We start from the raw sequence: 17,104 nt of genomic DNA on the forward strand, positions 1-17,104 counted from the left end.
TTTTTTTATTTTATTTACTTCTTTCTTTGACCGAACCAATAGAGAGAATATCTCTCTTTTAAAGTTTAGAAAGAATGGGACCATAATCCCACGCTTCGCAATACGTCCACATTGGTGGATCATTATTGATTAAATTTTGATTTTTAATTTTTGTTGATGGTTGATGGTTTAGGTTGTAATTTTTAATTTTGGTTTGATTTTAATTTGATAGATTAATTATGTTTCACTTTTCGATCCTGATTGGTTGATTAAATTAAGATTTTAATTCGATTGGTTGATTGTGTTTTAATTTGAATATCGATTGGTCGATTAAGTTTTAAATTCAATTTGATTGATCGATTGAATTTTAATTTCAATGTTAATTGGTTGATCGGGTTTTAAGTTAAATGTTGATGGGTTGATTGGATTTTAATTTCAATTTGATTATTGATTAAATTTTGAATCGAATGTTGATTTAAATTTTAATTGTTTAATTGTTTAATTTTAAATATTTGATCTTAATTGTTTAATTTTTAATTTGAGTTTTACTTTTTAATTATTTAAATTTGAATTATTCTATTTTTTTAATTTTTGTTTTGATTTAAAAGGCTTCAAACTGGTTCTTTTAGTTTGATTTTCCTAATAATCAAGGTCTCTACATGCAAATTAGACATCAAGGGGCGTTTTGGTCATTTTTTGATTTTTTCATAAATTTCTTTTATTTCATCGATTTGGGTTTTGTTAGACTCGAAATTCTATTCTGAGTGCAATGGAGGTACTTTCGAGACTTTTCGGAGGTCCATAATTTATGAGGGGTATTTTCATCATTTTTTCGATTTTTGTCCATTTGGGTGAATTTTGGCGTGAATTTTCTTTTAATCGCAATGTGATTATTTATGAGTCTCGAGGTTATGTTTTTCTAGCGTAGCGAGATTTCTAAGTTGTCCAAATGTGTAGCGAGCCTAAGCATACGTACTTGCTAAGTCGAGTGTGTGGTGTAGCGATCCTAAGCGTGCGTAATTCTATGTCATGTGTCAAGGAGAAAGAATAGAATAAAATTAAAAGATAGAGAAAATTGAAAGGAGGCTTCTCACAGGCTTTCAAGTTTTTTTTTTTTTTTACGCTTATCATTAGGAATCCAAAGCAACCGGGTGACGGATCGCCAAGTCAGGCGGATGCAAAAATGGGGTGTCTACAGGTGGGAGAGGATGATAATAAAAATAATAAAGTTGAAGGGGTAGGACAAAAGCAATAAAATGGGTCATTGTAGCTTAGATGAGACGTTTATTCCCCACAAGTGGGCCTACCGTTCTATTTTATTAAATAGATATTGTATGCATCAAATTTGATTTGATTTGGTCCAATTCTCATTAGTTAGATTGGATTTAGATAAAAAAAATAACGGTCCAATAGGAATTTATTAGCATACGTAATGTTTTTATTTTTATTTTTTATGGGTAAGCTGGACTTGAACCCACGACCTCAAAGTTACTTTGCATTGTATCAACCAATTGAGTTATGGGTCTAAGTCGACCATATCTAATGCTTATATCCAAAATTAAATTTATGTATTGATTAAAATGAAATTAGACTTGCTCAATGAACCCAACCCACCGAAAATTACCAAACATGGGCCAATTTGAGCTCAACCCATTTTTAGAAACTCAATCTTGGGTTGAGCTTGAGTTAATGAGCTCTAACCGATAGTCGAGTTGAGGGTTCTGCAACTTGGGTTGAGCCTAGGTTGATTTTCCAACCTGGCTAGGTTGCGGCTCTAGTGCCTACGATACATGTATCATCTTTGGGGATTAAAGGGGAAAAAAAGAAAAATAACAAAATTGAAGGGGTGTTATTAAAAAATTCTTTGGAGTTAAAGTGGTAAAATATGATAGATGGTACTATACACTTGGTGTCATTTCAAATGTGGTTTTCTTTTCATATTATGAAAATTGAGTTTCAATGAGCCCACATTTCTATCAAGGAGAGCCCTGAGTCATATTACTGGAAAGGAAAGTGGTTTGGAAAGGCCCTTTCTGAATAAGCTAAAGGCCTAAGCTATTACTTATACAATAGTGATAAGTAAGAAATATGACCTTAAGATCCTAACTATAATGTATGGGTAGATTCCCAAATTAGAAATTATTAAGTTAAATGTAGAGCAGTCAGGGTCCCCAAGCCAAATTAAACACGAACTTTTTCATCCCCTGGTTAAAGTTAGAGAGATTATTGAAAAAGGGTAAGGGGTAGGGGAGGAAGAGAGTAAATACAATAAAGTTGACGGGGTTGGAGGAAAGCAATAAAGTGGGTCATTGTAGCTTGGATAAGACATTTATCCCCCAGAAGTGGGTCCTTCCAGTTTATTCTATTAAATAAATATTTTATACATCAAATTGGATTTGATCAGGTCCAATTGGCATTAATTAGATCGGATTTGATTCCAAAAATAAAGATCCGATCGGGATTTAATACCATCCGTAATTTTTGTGTGGGTAAGTTGGACTTGAATGCACGACCTCAAAGTTACTTTGCTATGGGTCTAAGCCAACTGAGCTATGGGTCTAAGCCCACCATACGTAATGCTTAGATCCAAAATTATTAAATCGGTTTAGCTGCTTTTTGATTCTTAAAGAATCTACTCCGTATCGATGTTGATCCTATCCAAATCTGATCCATTGGTTTACCTACTAAATGTGCCTTTCTGTCTCATCAAAATGTTTCCATATATGCCAAGGAGAGGTTGTGAACAGGTTGTCACACCTTAAAATTTTTCTTGACATTCACGGACCCCATTATATTCTTAGAACCATGTAGAAGAGCGTTCACATTATAAATAGAGCACATACTCACCTCCAAATGCATCATTCTCTTTTGTATGTGTTATCTTTGTCTCTGTATTTTTCTTTTTTTTGTTGGGTAAGGTGGGATCGGGCTTGTGACTTTAACACTATAGCCATCCTAAAAGTAATATCACTAGTGGTTATGACTCAGGTGTCGTTGTTGAGGTCACAGTCCAATCCCATCTAACCTCTCAAAAAGAGTGGCGTGAACATATATCCTTGAATCTCTCAAAGCTTTCTGGAAGAGTTTCACTACAAGAAAAATGATCTACGGCAACGAATTGAAGCAACGGTCAGCTAAAATATGTCGCTGTAGACTCTCCTCACGGGTCAGCAAACCCATTTAGCTATTTCTCTTTGATCTGCTCTCTTTCTTTCTCTCTTCAATCTGCTCTGATTCTCGGATTCCCTTGTATTTATCTCTCCTTAAACAATATTCGCTCTCTCTACTCAATCTCCTCCATCTGGTTCATCTTTTTTAATCGATACATCAAGGTAACTCTCTCTCTCTCTCTCTCTGCGATTTTCTCTTCGATCTGCTCTCTCTCTTTCTCTCTTCGATTTGGTCTGATTCTCGGATTCCCCTATATTCATCCCTCCTTAAACAATACCACACTCTCTCTACTCGATCTCTTCGATCTAGTTCATCTTCTCTAATCGATCCATCAAGGTAACTGTGTGTGTGTGGATCTAGGGTTTATTGAAGACGAGAAAGTTTGATTTTATTTTTTCTACTGATTCAAGAGATCTAGGGAATTAATTTTTATCAGGTAATTAGAGAACTCTGTAGAAATCTCATTGAGATCGAAACTTCAAGAAATCCGATAATTTGATTAAACTTGCTGTTAGTTTGCTCGGTTTGATAATAAAATCAGCTCAAAGTGCGTCATCTCCAATTCATTTTTTCAGGTAATTTCATTTTCCTAGCAATGTCTATAAATGAGATGTTTCGGTTTGGAGAAAATTTTATTACTGATTATATTTCGATTTTACTTGATTTTGTAGATAGGATTTATATCAAAAATTTCCTTTCATGTTGAATTTTGTGGTAAATTCAATAATTTGTGTAATTAAATGGGTTGAAGAAAATTTTATTGCTGATTGTATTTCGATTTTACTTGATTTTGTAGTTAGGATCTATATCAAAATTTTCCTTTCAATTAAACTTTGTTAGAAAGTGATTAATACAAATTTCTCTTTGTTTGTTTTACATATGTATGTATGTGTTGTTATTCTAGGTTCATTAACAAGTTTGTTATTTATGCTGAATCAGCATCGCATTGGTTCAGTTTTACCGAAACCCACATTGTTATTGATATCGATGTAATTACTTCTAATGAATTTGATAAACATCATGTCATAACATTTTATTCCGTTGGACTAATTTTGAGTAGAAAACATGGATGATTTTGGAGTCCTTAGAACTATGTAATTTCTATGGAGCAGATGGTTTTCTCTGAACCAGATGAGATATTTTGGTTGTTATTATTAATAAGAGAACTTAGAATACAGATTGATGAATTTTGCAGGAAAATGGCAAAGGAAAAAGTATGTTGGTGTCTCCCTGGTTGGGAAGACATTGGCAGCCATGACCAAGAAGGTGTAGCCTTATATTCTGTTTGCATTTGCACTTGTTCTATTTTATATTATATTTATTTATTTTTGTGATAGATTAGTCTTGCTAGTTGTTAATGTTATCTTTAGTTACATAGATCTCTCCCATCTCTGTAAAAGAGTACAAAAGGGAAATCTTCTATGGGAACCCATGAAACTTTGAAGGTTGTATAAGTTGACAAAGTTCCTGTAAAACAAAAGAAAGGGAATACAATTTGCACACACACACATATTTCATCTCATAATAGTATCAAACTACTGAAACATGTGTTGCATGTTCTCTTTTGTTCCTGATGTAAATGATTTATTTCTAGTCGGGCCATTGTTATAGCTCTAGAGTTTAACAGCTTGTAAGAGGCCATACTTTTTAAAGGGTAATGCTAGTCTCTTAGTTTTCTATAGAAGTTAATGTGAGTCTCTTTGTTTGCCCTTGTGTAGGATAGCACCCGAGCTTCTACTAATATCAAAGGATCTACAAAGAGCATGTGGTGTAACCACAAATGTTGGTATAAAATGTCAGGAGCCACTAACCTGTAAGGGCAGCTTTATATTTCTCAAAGTTTATACTTTTTTATCCAAAACATCCTTACCACAACCATCTTAATTAACATTAGTACTTTTTTTTATCTATATATATATATATATATATTTACTTATAAACAAAGGAGAATGAGAAGAATATCTTCTTCTTGGGATACATGCCTAGTTGTCTATTTTTATCCTCTGTTGGAGACCTTGCATGTTGTAGTTGATCATATATGTTATCCTGATTTTTTCAGCTACCATCTTTGTTTTGGGTCAACATACATGATCTCCTTCAGTGTAGTTCATGATACGGATGGTCCATAGTCCCAACTAGGAAGGCCAGTGTGTTGGTTCTGAATTTGAGTATCTATGTGCCCTGAAATGCATAAGATGGTTCTGGTTCTTATATGTCATGATCGTTGCATTGGAAAAGATAGACCTGGAATTAGGATAATCAGTGTCAAGGAACACCTGAACCAGGATAATTTGGTTTGGTTCCTGTTGGGGTATTAGTTGACATTCCAAGTTCTAACTTTCATATAAATGTGAGACATTTCTCATTTTGATAAATAGTATTTCTGATCTATTTATATCATTTCTTTTGTTTCAATCACTTTTTCATATCTATATTGCATTAGTGTTGCTATTAAAAAAAATAAAGGTTAGTTTCTTAGACATTTTTATTTTATTCTTGGTGAAATTGTTTCTTCTAGGGCATGTTTGTTCTCTTATCTTTTCTTATCTTCCTTTACAGGCACTGTATGCCAACACTTCAATTGCTTCTGGCATGAAAGGTGCAAGTAAGGCAATGGCAGCTATGTATAAGGTCTAATAATAATATATGTTCATATATATATATATATATATAAGTTCAGATTGGGATACCTTTGGCATATTGTTAATTTGACAAATTGTCTTCTATCCATTGTTTAAATTTCTGCGAAGTTGTAGCGTATATATGTTTGGCTCCTTTATATGGCCAGGGTCCATGAACTGTTGGGCATATAAACCATTGCTCTCATCCTGCTGCTAAACCACTCTTGATATATGCTACTGACACTCTTGATGTTTTTGTTATTTCTTTGTTGAACTAAGGTATGCCTACGTTGTTACATCTGCATTGCTTGGTGTACAACATATTCTTAGAAAAGATTTTAATCCCACTTATATATGTTTTTCTTTCCATACATGTTTCCTTATACAGAAATAGTTGTTTTTTCCTTCAGTTATTGTAGAATGCTTCTCCTTCCTCTTTGTTTCCTGCCAATTTTGAGTCGTAAATCCCTTAAAGCAACAAATGGAAAGTTTTTTTAATCTGGTTTTGGCGTTGTTTTGTCACAAATAGCACATCTGTTGATCCTGACTCGGATTCTGTTTCGAACAAGGTTTCCTACCCACAAGTGTCCAACAAAATCTACAATATTTGTTATCTGAATTTCTCAATGCTTATGAAGGACAATGCGAAATACACATCGTGTAATCGTTTGCAAATGGGTTTAGTCATCATTGTGTTTTTTTTTTTTATAACCTAAGGTGGTAGGCTACTTCTGTAATGTATTTTTGATCGTTAGTGTAGTATTGCTGTTTCAAAAATTGGGTTTGATATGGCATGAGATATAATGCACTTGTCGCATTGCTCTGTAGAATTTTTCTGAGATATCCCCAACTTTGACTTGATTGGAAAGTATTAGAGAGTCAAATATACCTTAAGAGGCAGATATGAACTATTGATATACTTATACTTGTGGACTTCTTGTGTTTTTGTTTTTTCTAAGAAAGCAAATGAAAATTTGGCCACAGCATCTGCCACCAGATTTCTTGCTTGATACACATACTTGATGTTCCAATGGGATTTCACTAATTTTTCCTGAAAAAAATGAACCCATTCCATAGCAATCCAAGGATAATTGCCATCCTTTAATGCTCGAACCACTACGATTGAATCAGATACAATCAATACTCTTAAGGCCACACAAATCAGCAACCTGAAGCCCAGCAGCCAGCACTCTTAATTCAGCTATGTTGTTGGATAGAACACTAAAATACTTGTGGACTTCTAGTTGTTACATGATGTCTAATACACATTTAATATACTCTTTCCTCTTTTAAGGGGCACAGGACATTAGTACTGCAGATCTCTACTGAGTCTCATATACCACTCAATACTTTGACCTGCTTTTATATTACCAAATGTTTTTTTCCCTTCCATATATTAGCAACCGATATGCCCTGAAGACTTGTGTTTAAGATTTTAAACTTCAGGGAAAAGTTTGAATCAGTGCAGGTAACTAATCCCACAATATAGAGAACAGAAGAGAAGATAGATATAAATTACCAAAATTCTTGTAAGTGGTTATATTTAACATACTTCTTTCGATTGAAATTTTTTACTTACATCTCTTGATAATGAACCATATTTAATATACTTCTCTTGATTCAATCAATAAATATACAGATCAAGTACTTCTCTTGTCATGACTTATTTGCAAAAATATGTCGATTTTCCCCCTTTTTTTTATTAGTAAAAGTAGACTTGAGATCTTCTGCAAGAATGCAAACTAACTCCACCGGTACATTTTGTTTTGACATTGGTCGATTGTCTTGACTCGGACCTTGGAATTTCCATGGACGGTCTGACTGACATTGTTGACAGTGAACTGTCCACCAGATTGTCCTGAAAGTATAACTTCAAATTTTAAATTTGCTTACTAAGTTCTATTTTTTTCTGATAAAATGTTTTATGAATCTTTTCATTCTTCCTAAGTTCATTATTGAGACACTGAAATTGAGCTATTAATTACTAGTTAACTTTCTTTATTCTTTAATCTTTAATCCTTTTGTCCTTTCATCTTGCCATTCTCTTATGAATAATGATTTTCTAATTAGATGTGGTTTTTCAGGGAGGGGTCCCCTAACCCCAGCTTACCAATCAAAAAAAAAAAAAATGCGGGCTGCTTTATGTAACCCATTGTTGTCCCAAGTCCAAATTGCATGAGACAATCAATGTTAAGAACTTTACTCAAAGATAGAATTTGAGGAATGATTAACACCCAAAGGAGGAATGAAAGCACATCTAAATACACTTGTAACTTTACTTATCCCATTTTCTAATCTTAAATAGGTTACTCAGATACAATTATATGGTGAGCCCGTAGATGAACGTATTGAGAATCTAGCTGTGGGCCCATCACATAATGTGATTTGTTTTAAGGGATACATTATGAATGGCTTTAGTTTTCACACAAAAGAGCGCGACAGACAACAAAAAACTCAAAACAGTGGTGTGTTTTTTCCTAATTGAATGTTTGTTTGATTATTAGAATTGGTTTTAATTGATTACACAAGCTAGTGATTGATTGTGAACCGAAAAGATCGAAGTTCATAAGCTATTTCATGATTCTAGTACATTAAGAGGTTCTTGTTTTTGGCCAAAATCATACATTTTTCTGATGTTTTTGTTGTCACCAAGCAGGAGAAAACATTCTGAACTGGCAGGAGAACTTTATGTTTTGATGGCAGGATATCTTCCATTTGATGAGATGGATCTTACAACACTGTACAGCAAGGTATGTTATTTTCCCAGTTGTATGGTTTGGTCATCTCTCTCTCACATACACGACACTACGACTTGGATGGATATCCTACTAGATAACTGTTTTGTGATTTTGTCAAAAGAACTTGTTCCGTTTCATTTCCCAATTTTTTTAGCTGTTCAGAAACTCTTAAAATGATGTTTGTTTTTAATGGGAGGAACTGGAAGTACATTGTAATGGCGGCTGGTGTTTAGTTTTTAAAACGTTTTTGTGCAAAGTATTTGTTTTTATAACTTAGTTACTCACCATCCAGTTTATCAAACAACCGTATGTAACTTTCACCACTCATGTATGTTTGCGTGCGTGTGTGTATGTGTGTGCACTTTTGTGTCTGTGAGTTGGAGTGTATGTGTGTGTGCGCGTGCCTGTGCGTGAGTTGGATTCCGGTGACCATTTTATTATGTGTGTGTGAGTTGGATTCTATGAGAATTTGTATCTGTCTGTGTAATAGTAACACAATGAGCTCTACAGTAGAGAGGGCATTTGGGTCTTTTCATACTGATAGTTGGGGTTGAGGTCATCTATTTCAAAATATAGGGGTATCTCCAATATTCAGCAATACATAAGGGGGCTGGTGTAAAATTAAAAAAAAAATTTCAAAAGCTTTTATAGGGACGGTCAAAACCGTGGCTGAAGAACAAATTTTTTTTTATAAAAAGGGGAAATGTTCAGCACCCTAAGTTTTACCACACACTTTAACAAACGTTTTTTGTCCTACATGGGTTAGAAGTTTTGGAATGAGCTATTTTTGGTGAGGATGATCTCCTCACCATAGAGATCATCCTCACCAAAAATCAGCTCATTCCGAAACTTCTAACTCTGTAAGACAAAACGCGTTTGTTAAATGTGTGGTAAAACTAAGGGTGGCGAACGAGAGCCTATAAAAAGACTACCCTGTAGCGACGGCCAATAGTGGCTGTCGCTATAAGTCCTGTACCTAACGACGTTTCTCTGTTGGCCGTCGATATAACATTCAGCGATGGGACTATTAGCGACGAGTACCGACGGCCTCGCTGGCTGTCGTTAGATGCTTTTGCGACGGTATTTTATACTTATAGCGACGGTCGCGGCCGTCGCTATAGCCCTATTTTACTGTAGTGTTTATACATTTATAAAGGGGAAAATTACATGTTAGACCCTTAGGCGGGGCTTTTTTCTAAATCGCCCCTACTTTTTCTACAATAACTTTGTTGTTCCAATTAGTAAACTTTTTTCTTTCTTATGGTCCTTGATCCCCATTTCAATTGGTGAGATCAATTATTCAAATAGGATGGGCAATTCAAATCATTGAGATCAACATTTTACAATTGTTGAGATCAAAAGTTGTAAATAGTCGATCTCGACGATTGAAAATGAACCCTCGAGAACAACAAATTTGATTTATCGATCTCAACTATTTGAATTTGCTCTTTATCAGGGTTAGCCATCAAAGGACCATTAAGAAAGAAAAATAAAATAAACTAAGTGGGTTGATCTAGGAAGATGACCCAGCCGCAGGGTCTATTAAGTAATTCTCCCCTTATAATGTATCCTTACTTAGAAGTACTCTTACGCACGCGCTCGCGCACACACACACAGTCAAATCTAGAAGTGGGGACAATTTATTTATTTTGTTGATAATGATAGTACAAATGGTGGTGGCCAATAAATGGTTATGATTTTGGTATGCATCAACTTCAATCCATTCCAAACAAAATATTTCTATTTATGTCAAAGGGGTAACCAATTATCGTCATTTTAAAATTTTCTCGATATTCGTAAGATATATTAGGTTTTCTGAACCTTGTGGAAGAGCTTTCGCATTGAAAATAAACTCAATACTCTCCTTCAAAAGCATCATTCTCATTTATATGTGTTTCTGTTATTTATTATTTATTTTGATAACTAGGTATCCATGTAGAGAGCGGACTGGGCTTGTATTTGGGCTTTGCCTAGTCCATAGACTATGGTCTCTTCCAAGGATTAGTCTTAGGGCACGTGTAACACACGCACCAGGTAAGAGAGGGTACGCCCTCCTGGGTGGCCCTTGAGGAAGTAATGCTCATACTTGATTTGTTTAACTGACCAAGATCCTTGGGATGAGTATTTGTTATTATCGTTGTATGTCAACTAAGAGAGCCATGGGTCCAAACTACGTCACAGACCATTTCTTTGGTAGGCAATTTCTACTTGTATTCATGCAGCAAATTGTCACATTAAAATTTCCAGACAATTATTAAAACGGTGTCATGATTTTTATTTAGTCCATATTTTAATAAAATAATTTTTATTTTAGCTATATTGGAATAAATTAAATACACTACAATAAACTTGTATTTTTAAGTGCCTAAATTCATTTATTTATATAAAATAAAGGTCTTTTATATATATTGGTGTCGGTAGACATAAGCAATATGTAAAAGAGAAAAAACAATAGAGTTGGTGGGGTATTATTGAAAAAATATAGTAGAGGAAAGACAATAAAGTTGGAAAGATATCTGTGATACAACTCCAAATCTCCATAGAGATCCATAAAACAATCCACTTCAAAGATTTCAGGAAGAAAAAACTCCCAAGAAATGTGTAAGCCCTATTTGTCTCATCATGTTTGTGACTTATCTACTTTGATTTTCTCAAATGTGTGTTTTTTCTTATTTATTTCTTTTGGTAGTGAAATTTTAGGTCAAATGCTTCTTCAGTTCTATTCTTCAAACATAACACTGCATTCACATGGTTTTGGTCGATACTAACTTCATCAATTAACCATTCAGAACAAGGTGATTTTTTTTCAAGTTTTATTTTTCTTTTTGAATTTGATTTTACCATTATTTTGAGCACCTCCGTTGTTGCATTAGTAAACCAACATTATACCCAAATCAAGAAAACTAAAAGCTCAAGGACCCAAATCAATAGCTATAGAAAATATGGCTTTAAACCATTATTAAATATAAATAGGTCCTAATCAAACTACATGACCATATATAAAGAGAGCAACTCTGGCTCCTCCCAACTTGCTTTGTTGGAAAAGTTTCTTGCTTCCATCTCTAGAGATCCCTTTTATCACAAAACATAACAAGTTAATACCTCTAAAGGCAGTGTAGACACCCCAATTTGAACGGTCCCTCACTTGAAAGGTCCCAAAAATATCAATTTCCTCAATAAAAGTTGCCAACGAGCCTGAAAAGCCTAAATCATTGAAATGTGACATTTTGATCGAATCAAAGGTCCCTAAGACCCCTAAGGGTCTAAAAGATCCATCAAAAGACTTGGCATACCCATCATCTCCCCCACCTTTCACCGTTCCACCCTTGGGATCATAAATATGTTAAGCCGACTTAAGGCTTACAAACACTCAAAAATCATTTCTCAACCCCACCCAACCCTAAACCAAAGTGATAATTATTCAACTCACAACTCATTACTATACGTAAGCCCAACCTACCATCAATGCCCATTGGACTCAACCCATCACAATACCTATTCTACCCAAGCCCAACATCACAACCAATCACTCAAGATCATCAAGGTGGGACACATGTCATCACCCCAACTTATCTCCCTCATCAAACTACCTACCCCTATCACCTTTTTCTAAACAATCATTTACCCCCATCTCAGCCCATACCCTTCTCTAACCTACCCTTATCATTCTTTACAAATCGTCTTAACAAACCAAACCACATCCCTCCTCTCTAATCAAACACTTATCTTCAATCAACTCATCTAAACATCTAATCTCCACCGATTTTTGACACATGTCACCACCTCCTTCATCCTCCTAAAATCTAATTAACTAATCCCTTACACAACCCATTGTTCTAACCTAAACCCACTCCATTCAACCTACCTAATACTCAATCAACAAACCACTCCCTTAATTCCCTTACATTTCCATTCTCTTAAACCAAACACCCATCATCTCACCTCACCAAATACTCCACCCAAATGGGTTGGGAAGGATCCAAATCATTTGGATAAAAAATTATCCATTTACCCTCAATACACAACTATTATCATCCCAACTCTAAATTTCGCACCCCCACCTTCAAATTCTATGCCATTCTCTACTCTTTTATTCCTTCACTCCATTATACCCCTAAAATAACCTCCAAATACCTATAAATACCCCCCTCACCTTCCAAAATGGTACCCAAGTCTTAGTCAAAAAATATTTTCTCAACTCTCTTCTACTCTATTTTCATATTCTCACATTATCTTTTAAAAAATTCTCTTGATTGTACTAAGGACTCAAAAAAGACCTAAGAAGAAGAAGAAAGAAGGGAAGAAAGAGGACATTAAGGCTTCAAGGTGGGTCAAAAGAATACATATCCCGCCCTTTCTCTCTCTTTCTTCTCCATATCCCTCTTCTACTATCCTCTTCACCTCTTTGATTTTCTTTTAGAAAGACTTAAGAAGTGATGCTCTCCCTCCCCTATCTCCGGTAGATCGAGCTTTGGCTTGATTGAAAGTATAGGGGTTGTAATCACTTTCAAAATAAAACCGTTTTAATCCTTCAACTAGTTTTGAGGCAATCGGTGTTCGGGTCCTTCTCAACCTACGAGAATGGACCCCTGACCATTAGCCAAAACTCTTCAAAAATATATTATTTTCAAGGTTAGCTCCACATAAAGATCATCTCCTTCAATGAGATAATCCTTTTAAGCTATAAATAGATAGCAAATCCCTATAGGGTACAAGTCGTCAACACTGGACACTTTTTTTATTTGCATTTCTGTCCAAAATGACGTAGTTATTTTATGGTTACTACCACTTGGTGGAGAGGAAGGGGTGCCTAACACCTTCCTTTTTCTCTAATCGAGCCACTAACCCCAACCTTAGGTTGATCGGTGTTCTATCCGTACGAGAGTCACTAAATGTCAAAATAACATTATTTCAAAAGAATACATTTTGGGTGGCTATTCACAACCTTTTATAAAATGAATGGTGGCGACTCCAATCCTTCGTAGAAGTGATATTCAGAATCGAAAATCACGCATCTACAGGCGGTGAATTTTAAGAAGGAATAATGTAGTTTCAAATTGTAGAGGCATTGTCTTTGTCAAGAAAAAATAACAAGACTGCCTCGACTGATTTGTTCTGAGATGGTACATAAATTTTAATCATAATGGATTTTACCATTCTATAAGACCAAGTTTTTCTTTCCCAAATATTTGGTACCGTTTCTAATCACATCTTTGAAGGACATTTATAGAGAGTGCGATATGTTGTCTTCTTAATGGAATTAAATAAAATGAAGTAGCAAAAAAAAGTAGGTAATGTTTTAAGCATTTTCTATAGCTTTGTCCATTTTAAGGAGAGCAATCTCTTTCTATCTGATCTGATTAATGAAAGTATAGATTTGAATTTTTTTAGTTGACAAATGGTATGATTCATGAAAGGTGTAGATCTAACTGTTTTTAGTTGACATAATATCTTTTTAGACTACTGATCTAGTATTCTTAGAGTTGGGTAGGTAACCAACATGAACCCAACATGTATTTGATATGCATTAGCAATATATAGTAACGTGCGCTAAGAACAATCTCCGTAATGCTCCATTTTTTTAGAAATTAGCCAAGAATTTTGTTATGAAAAGTTTTGATATTTCAAACAAGTAGTCCTAGTTTTTGCAAATGAAAAAAGGATGAGAAAAAAAACAAAGTGTACCTGCTGATTTTGTTGGTAAAACAATTGCTCTGGATATAGTTGAATTGTGAAATCAAATTAATTAGTTCTTTTTGTTATGCAAAATTGTCTCCACTGAACCTTCTGATAGTGTAATGATGAGTCACTTTATTACTTCTATTTATATTTTGTTGCTCATTGGTGCAGTACTTGAAGAACAAGAATCGGATACCTGTCTTTGAAACCTTACAGAAAGTCAAAGAAGGTTTCCCTCTTTTTTTCTTTCTCTCTCTCTCTTTTAGGCTAGTGAGGAAATCCTCATTCAACCTTTTGTGGGCATTATATTTCATATCCCAAATAAGGGAATTGAAAGGTGATGAGTTAATTTTCGTAGTATTGACACAATATTTGCTCTTGAAAAATGAAGTGTCTGATATGAGTATGGCATCCGTTATGTAGTTCATGGGTATGACATCCATTTTGAAGTATTACATTAACCTATATATCTTAGGGTTGGGATATGAAAATTATCATATTGTCATATAGTTTTTTTCATGTCTCAAGTATATATTCTTCGATCATAAGAGCCTCAAGTATATATTCTCGTAGCGAGAACTGAATATGCGATAACATGTGACCATGGACTTTGTAGTTGGGTTACCGAGAGCCAGTGATGGGTCAAACATCATATGGGTTATTGTGGATTGATTCACGAAGTCGACATATTTTATTCCAATCCAAGTTTCATTCAGCATCAACAAATGGAGCCAGATATATATAGCTAAGATAGTTTAACTACATGAAGTGCCAACTTCTATTGTGTCAGACAAGGATCCCATATTTACTTCCCAATTCTGGGAGAGTCTATACAAAGCCATTGGTACTTCGTTGAACTTCAATTCAACTTTTCATCCACAATCAAATGGACTATCTGAGTGGGTGATACAAATTTTAAAGGATATGCTATGGGCATGTGTTTTAGTTTTTGGAGGAGGTTGGAAGCATCACTTACCATTGGTAGAATTCTCCTACGACAATAATTTTCAAGCCAATATCAGCATGGTACTATTTGAAGCTTTATACGGTAGCCCGTTTCATTCACCGATATGTTGGATAGAAATAGAAGAGACCACGGTATTGGGACCGGAAATGGTTGAGAAAACTATTAAGATAGTACGTATTATAAAACACAGATTAAAAATTGCTCTTAGTAGATAAAAGAGCTATGCAGTCAAGGGGCGTAGACCTTTGGAATTCTAGGTTGGGGATAGAGTATTCTTGAAAATATCACCACAAAAAGGAATTTTCAGGTTTGGTATGAAAGGTAAATTGAAGTCGTGATTTGTGGGACTATTTGAAGTAGTGGAACGGATAGGGCCAATGGCTTATAGATTAATTCTACTACCGCAACTTAAGTAGGTTCACAATATGTTCCACATGTCCATGTTGAAGAAGTATTTGCCAAATCTTTTACACATGGTTGATTTACTGGATTTAAAGGTAAATGAAGATGTGTCATACGAGAAAGGTGCAATACAAATACTTGACTGGAGAGTAAAGCAACTTAGATCTAAATTTATTCCTTTGGTCAAAATACTATGGAAATACCACAACGTGGAAGAAGTCACATGAGAAAAAGAGATGGAGATGCAATTTAAGTATCTAGAACTATTTTGAGATTAAGGTATGATTTCAATTTCAAGGAAGAAATTTTTATTAAGGGGGAATGTAATACCCAGAGTTTTTAATTCCTATCTCGAGGAAAATTATATAGTAAAATTTTGAGAAAATTCTAAAAATAGAACTTAGGGTAAAACTTTTAGATTTTGTTATGTTTACTTTTAATGAAATTTGACTTCACTCTTGGATTCAAAATGGCCAAAAATCATAGTTTAGCCTATAAACACGTTCAATTTCGAACGAAAAAATACAAAATCTTCAATTTTCATATCAGATGGGGTTAAAATGTGAAATTTTTGTTAAAGCGAGAATTGGAAAAATTCAATCACACCATAAGGTCTGTAATGAAATAATTTTAAAAATTGAGTATTCACTCATCAATTTTTGAGCCTGAAAAGTCGAACTATCGCCAAAAATATAAACAAATTAGAAAATACCGAGTTCATCCCACAAATCTTTTATATAAAGAATTTATAATTCTTTAAACTCATTATCTTCATTGAGACAAAATCCAACCGACTTAGATGATTTGGAACCCAAGGGCTTCAACCCTCTTTGCCTCGACATTTGTCATAAATAGGATCTCGTTAATCATTGATGAACAAAAAAAAATTATCGGTATTAACGTGTTCTACAACCTCACCACCTTTGATCTTTATGTTCATTTTTATTTCTCCATTTTCCATAAAAAAAAATTAGCCACACCCTCTAGTGGGTTTCGACGTATTCCACTCAAGGTTTCATCTATTTAAAGTCCAATTCATTCTCCGTCGAAGAGGAAAAGAGAATGCCATCATCAAGATCTTCGCAAACCACTTGATTATTTTGCACATTGAAAGCGCCCTCGATCCGCAGGTTATGGATCCAATTTTTTTGGGGGTTTTGGGAGTCGCTACCTAGTTTTTTGGTCTAGGAACCGGATCATGACTCTAAACAGGATAAATAATACTCATCTACAAAAAAGAAACAAGGGTCCGGGGATCACATTATGGGATTGGAAGGTTTTAGGCACCAATCCTACCCGACAAATGCCGGTCTCTATTTTTTTCAAAAATTACATTGCTTAAAAATGACCTAAACAATAAAATAAAATAAAAGACTAGTTTACCTGGATGATTGTAATAGTTAATTCCTTCAAAACTGGTGGAGAGCGTTCCTCGTGTGAGTGTTCTTACTTTTGTCTCCGTCACTAGATCCGCTTCCGATCTCCAAGATGAAGTATTTTCTTCATAGATCTGAATAGTTTTTGGATGTTCTGAATGTTTTGAAGGT

At 34.6% G+C, this 17,104-nt stretch overlaps 1 protein-coding gene across 12 annotated transcripts; it reads left to right on the plus strand.

The window, feature by feature from the left end:
- Window positions 1-2,919: 2,919 nt before the first annotated feature.
- LOC147396514 (uncharacterized) lies at window positions 2,920-15,787 on the plus strand. 12 transcript variants are annotated; one of them, XR_015180734.1, is made up of 7 exons: window positions 2,941-3,486; window positions 3,587-3,725; window positions 4,346-4,416; window positions 4,869-4,963; window positions 5,710-7,300; window positions 8,428-8,521; window positions 14,360-14,747. XR_015180734.1 is itself a non-coding variant. In XM_086451199.1 (6 exons), exons 3-6 carry the CDS (start codon window positions 4,405-4,407, stop codon window positions 14,609-14,611), a joined length of 453 nt encoding a protein of 150 aa, XP_086307325.1. In that variant the 5' UTR covers window positions 2,923-3,486; window positions 3,587-3,725; window positions 4,346-4,404; the 3' UTR covers window positions 14,612-15,787. The 12 variants fall into 12 exon arrangements, 1 of the variants encoding a protein (XP_086307325.1); XR_015180733.1 differs by lacking the exon at window positions 14,360-14,747 and adding an exon at window positions 10,437-10,789; XR_015180738.1 differs by having other exon boundaries at window positions 2,959-3,486; window positions 5,710-5,781; window positions 14,360-14,377.
- Window positions 15,788-17,104: the final 1,317 nt, after the last annotated feature.

Source organism: Akebia trifoliata, chromosome 8 (genome assembly GCF_017979445.1).
Source record: "Akebia trifoliata isolate Shusen 1 chromosome 8, ASM1797944v1, whole genome shotgun sequence".
NCBI lineage: Eukaryota > Viridiplantae > Streptophyta > Magnoliopsida > Ranunculales > Lardizabalaceae > Akebia > Akebia trifoliata.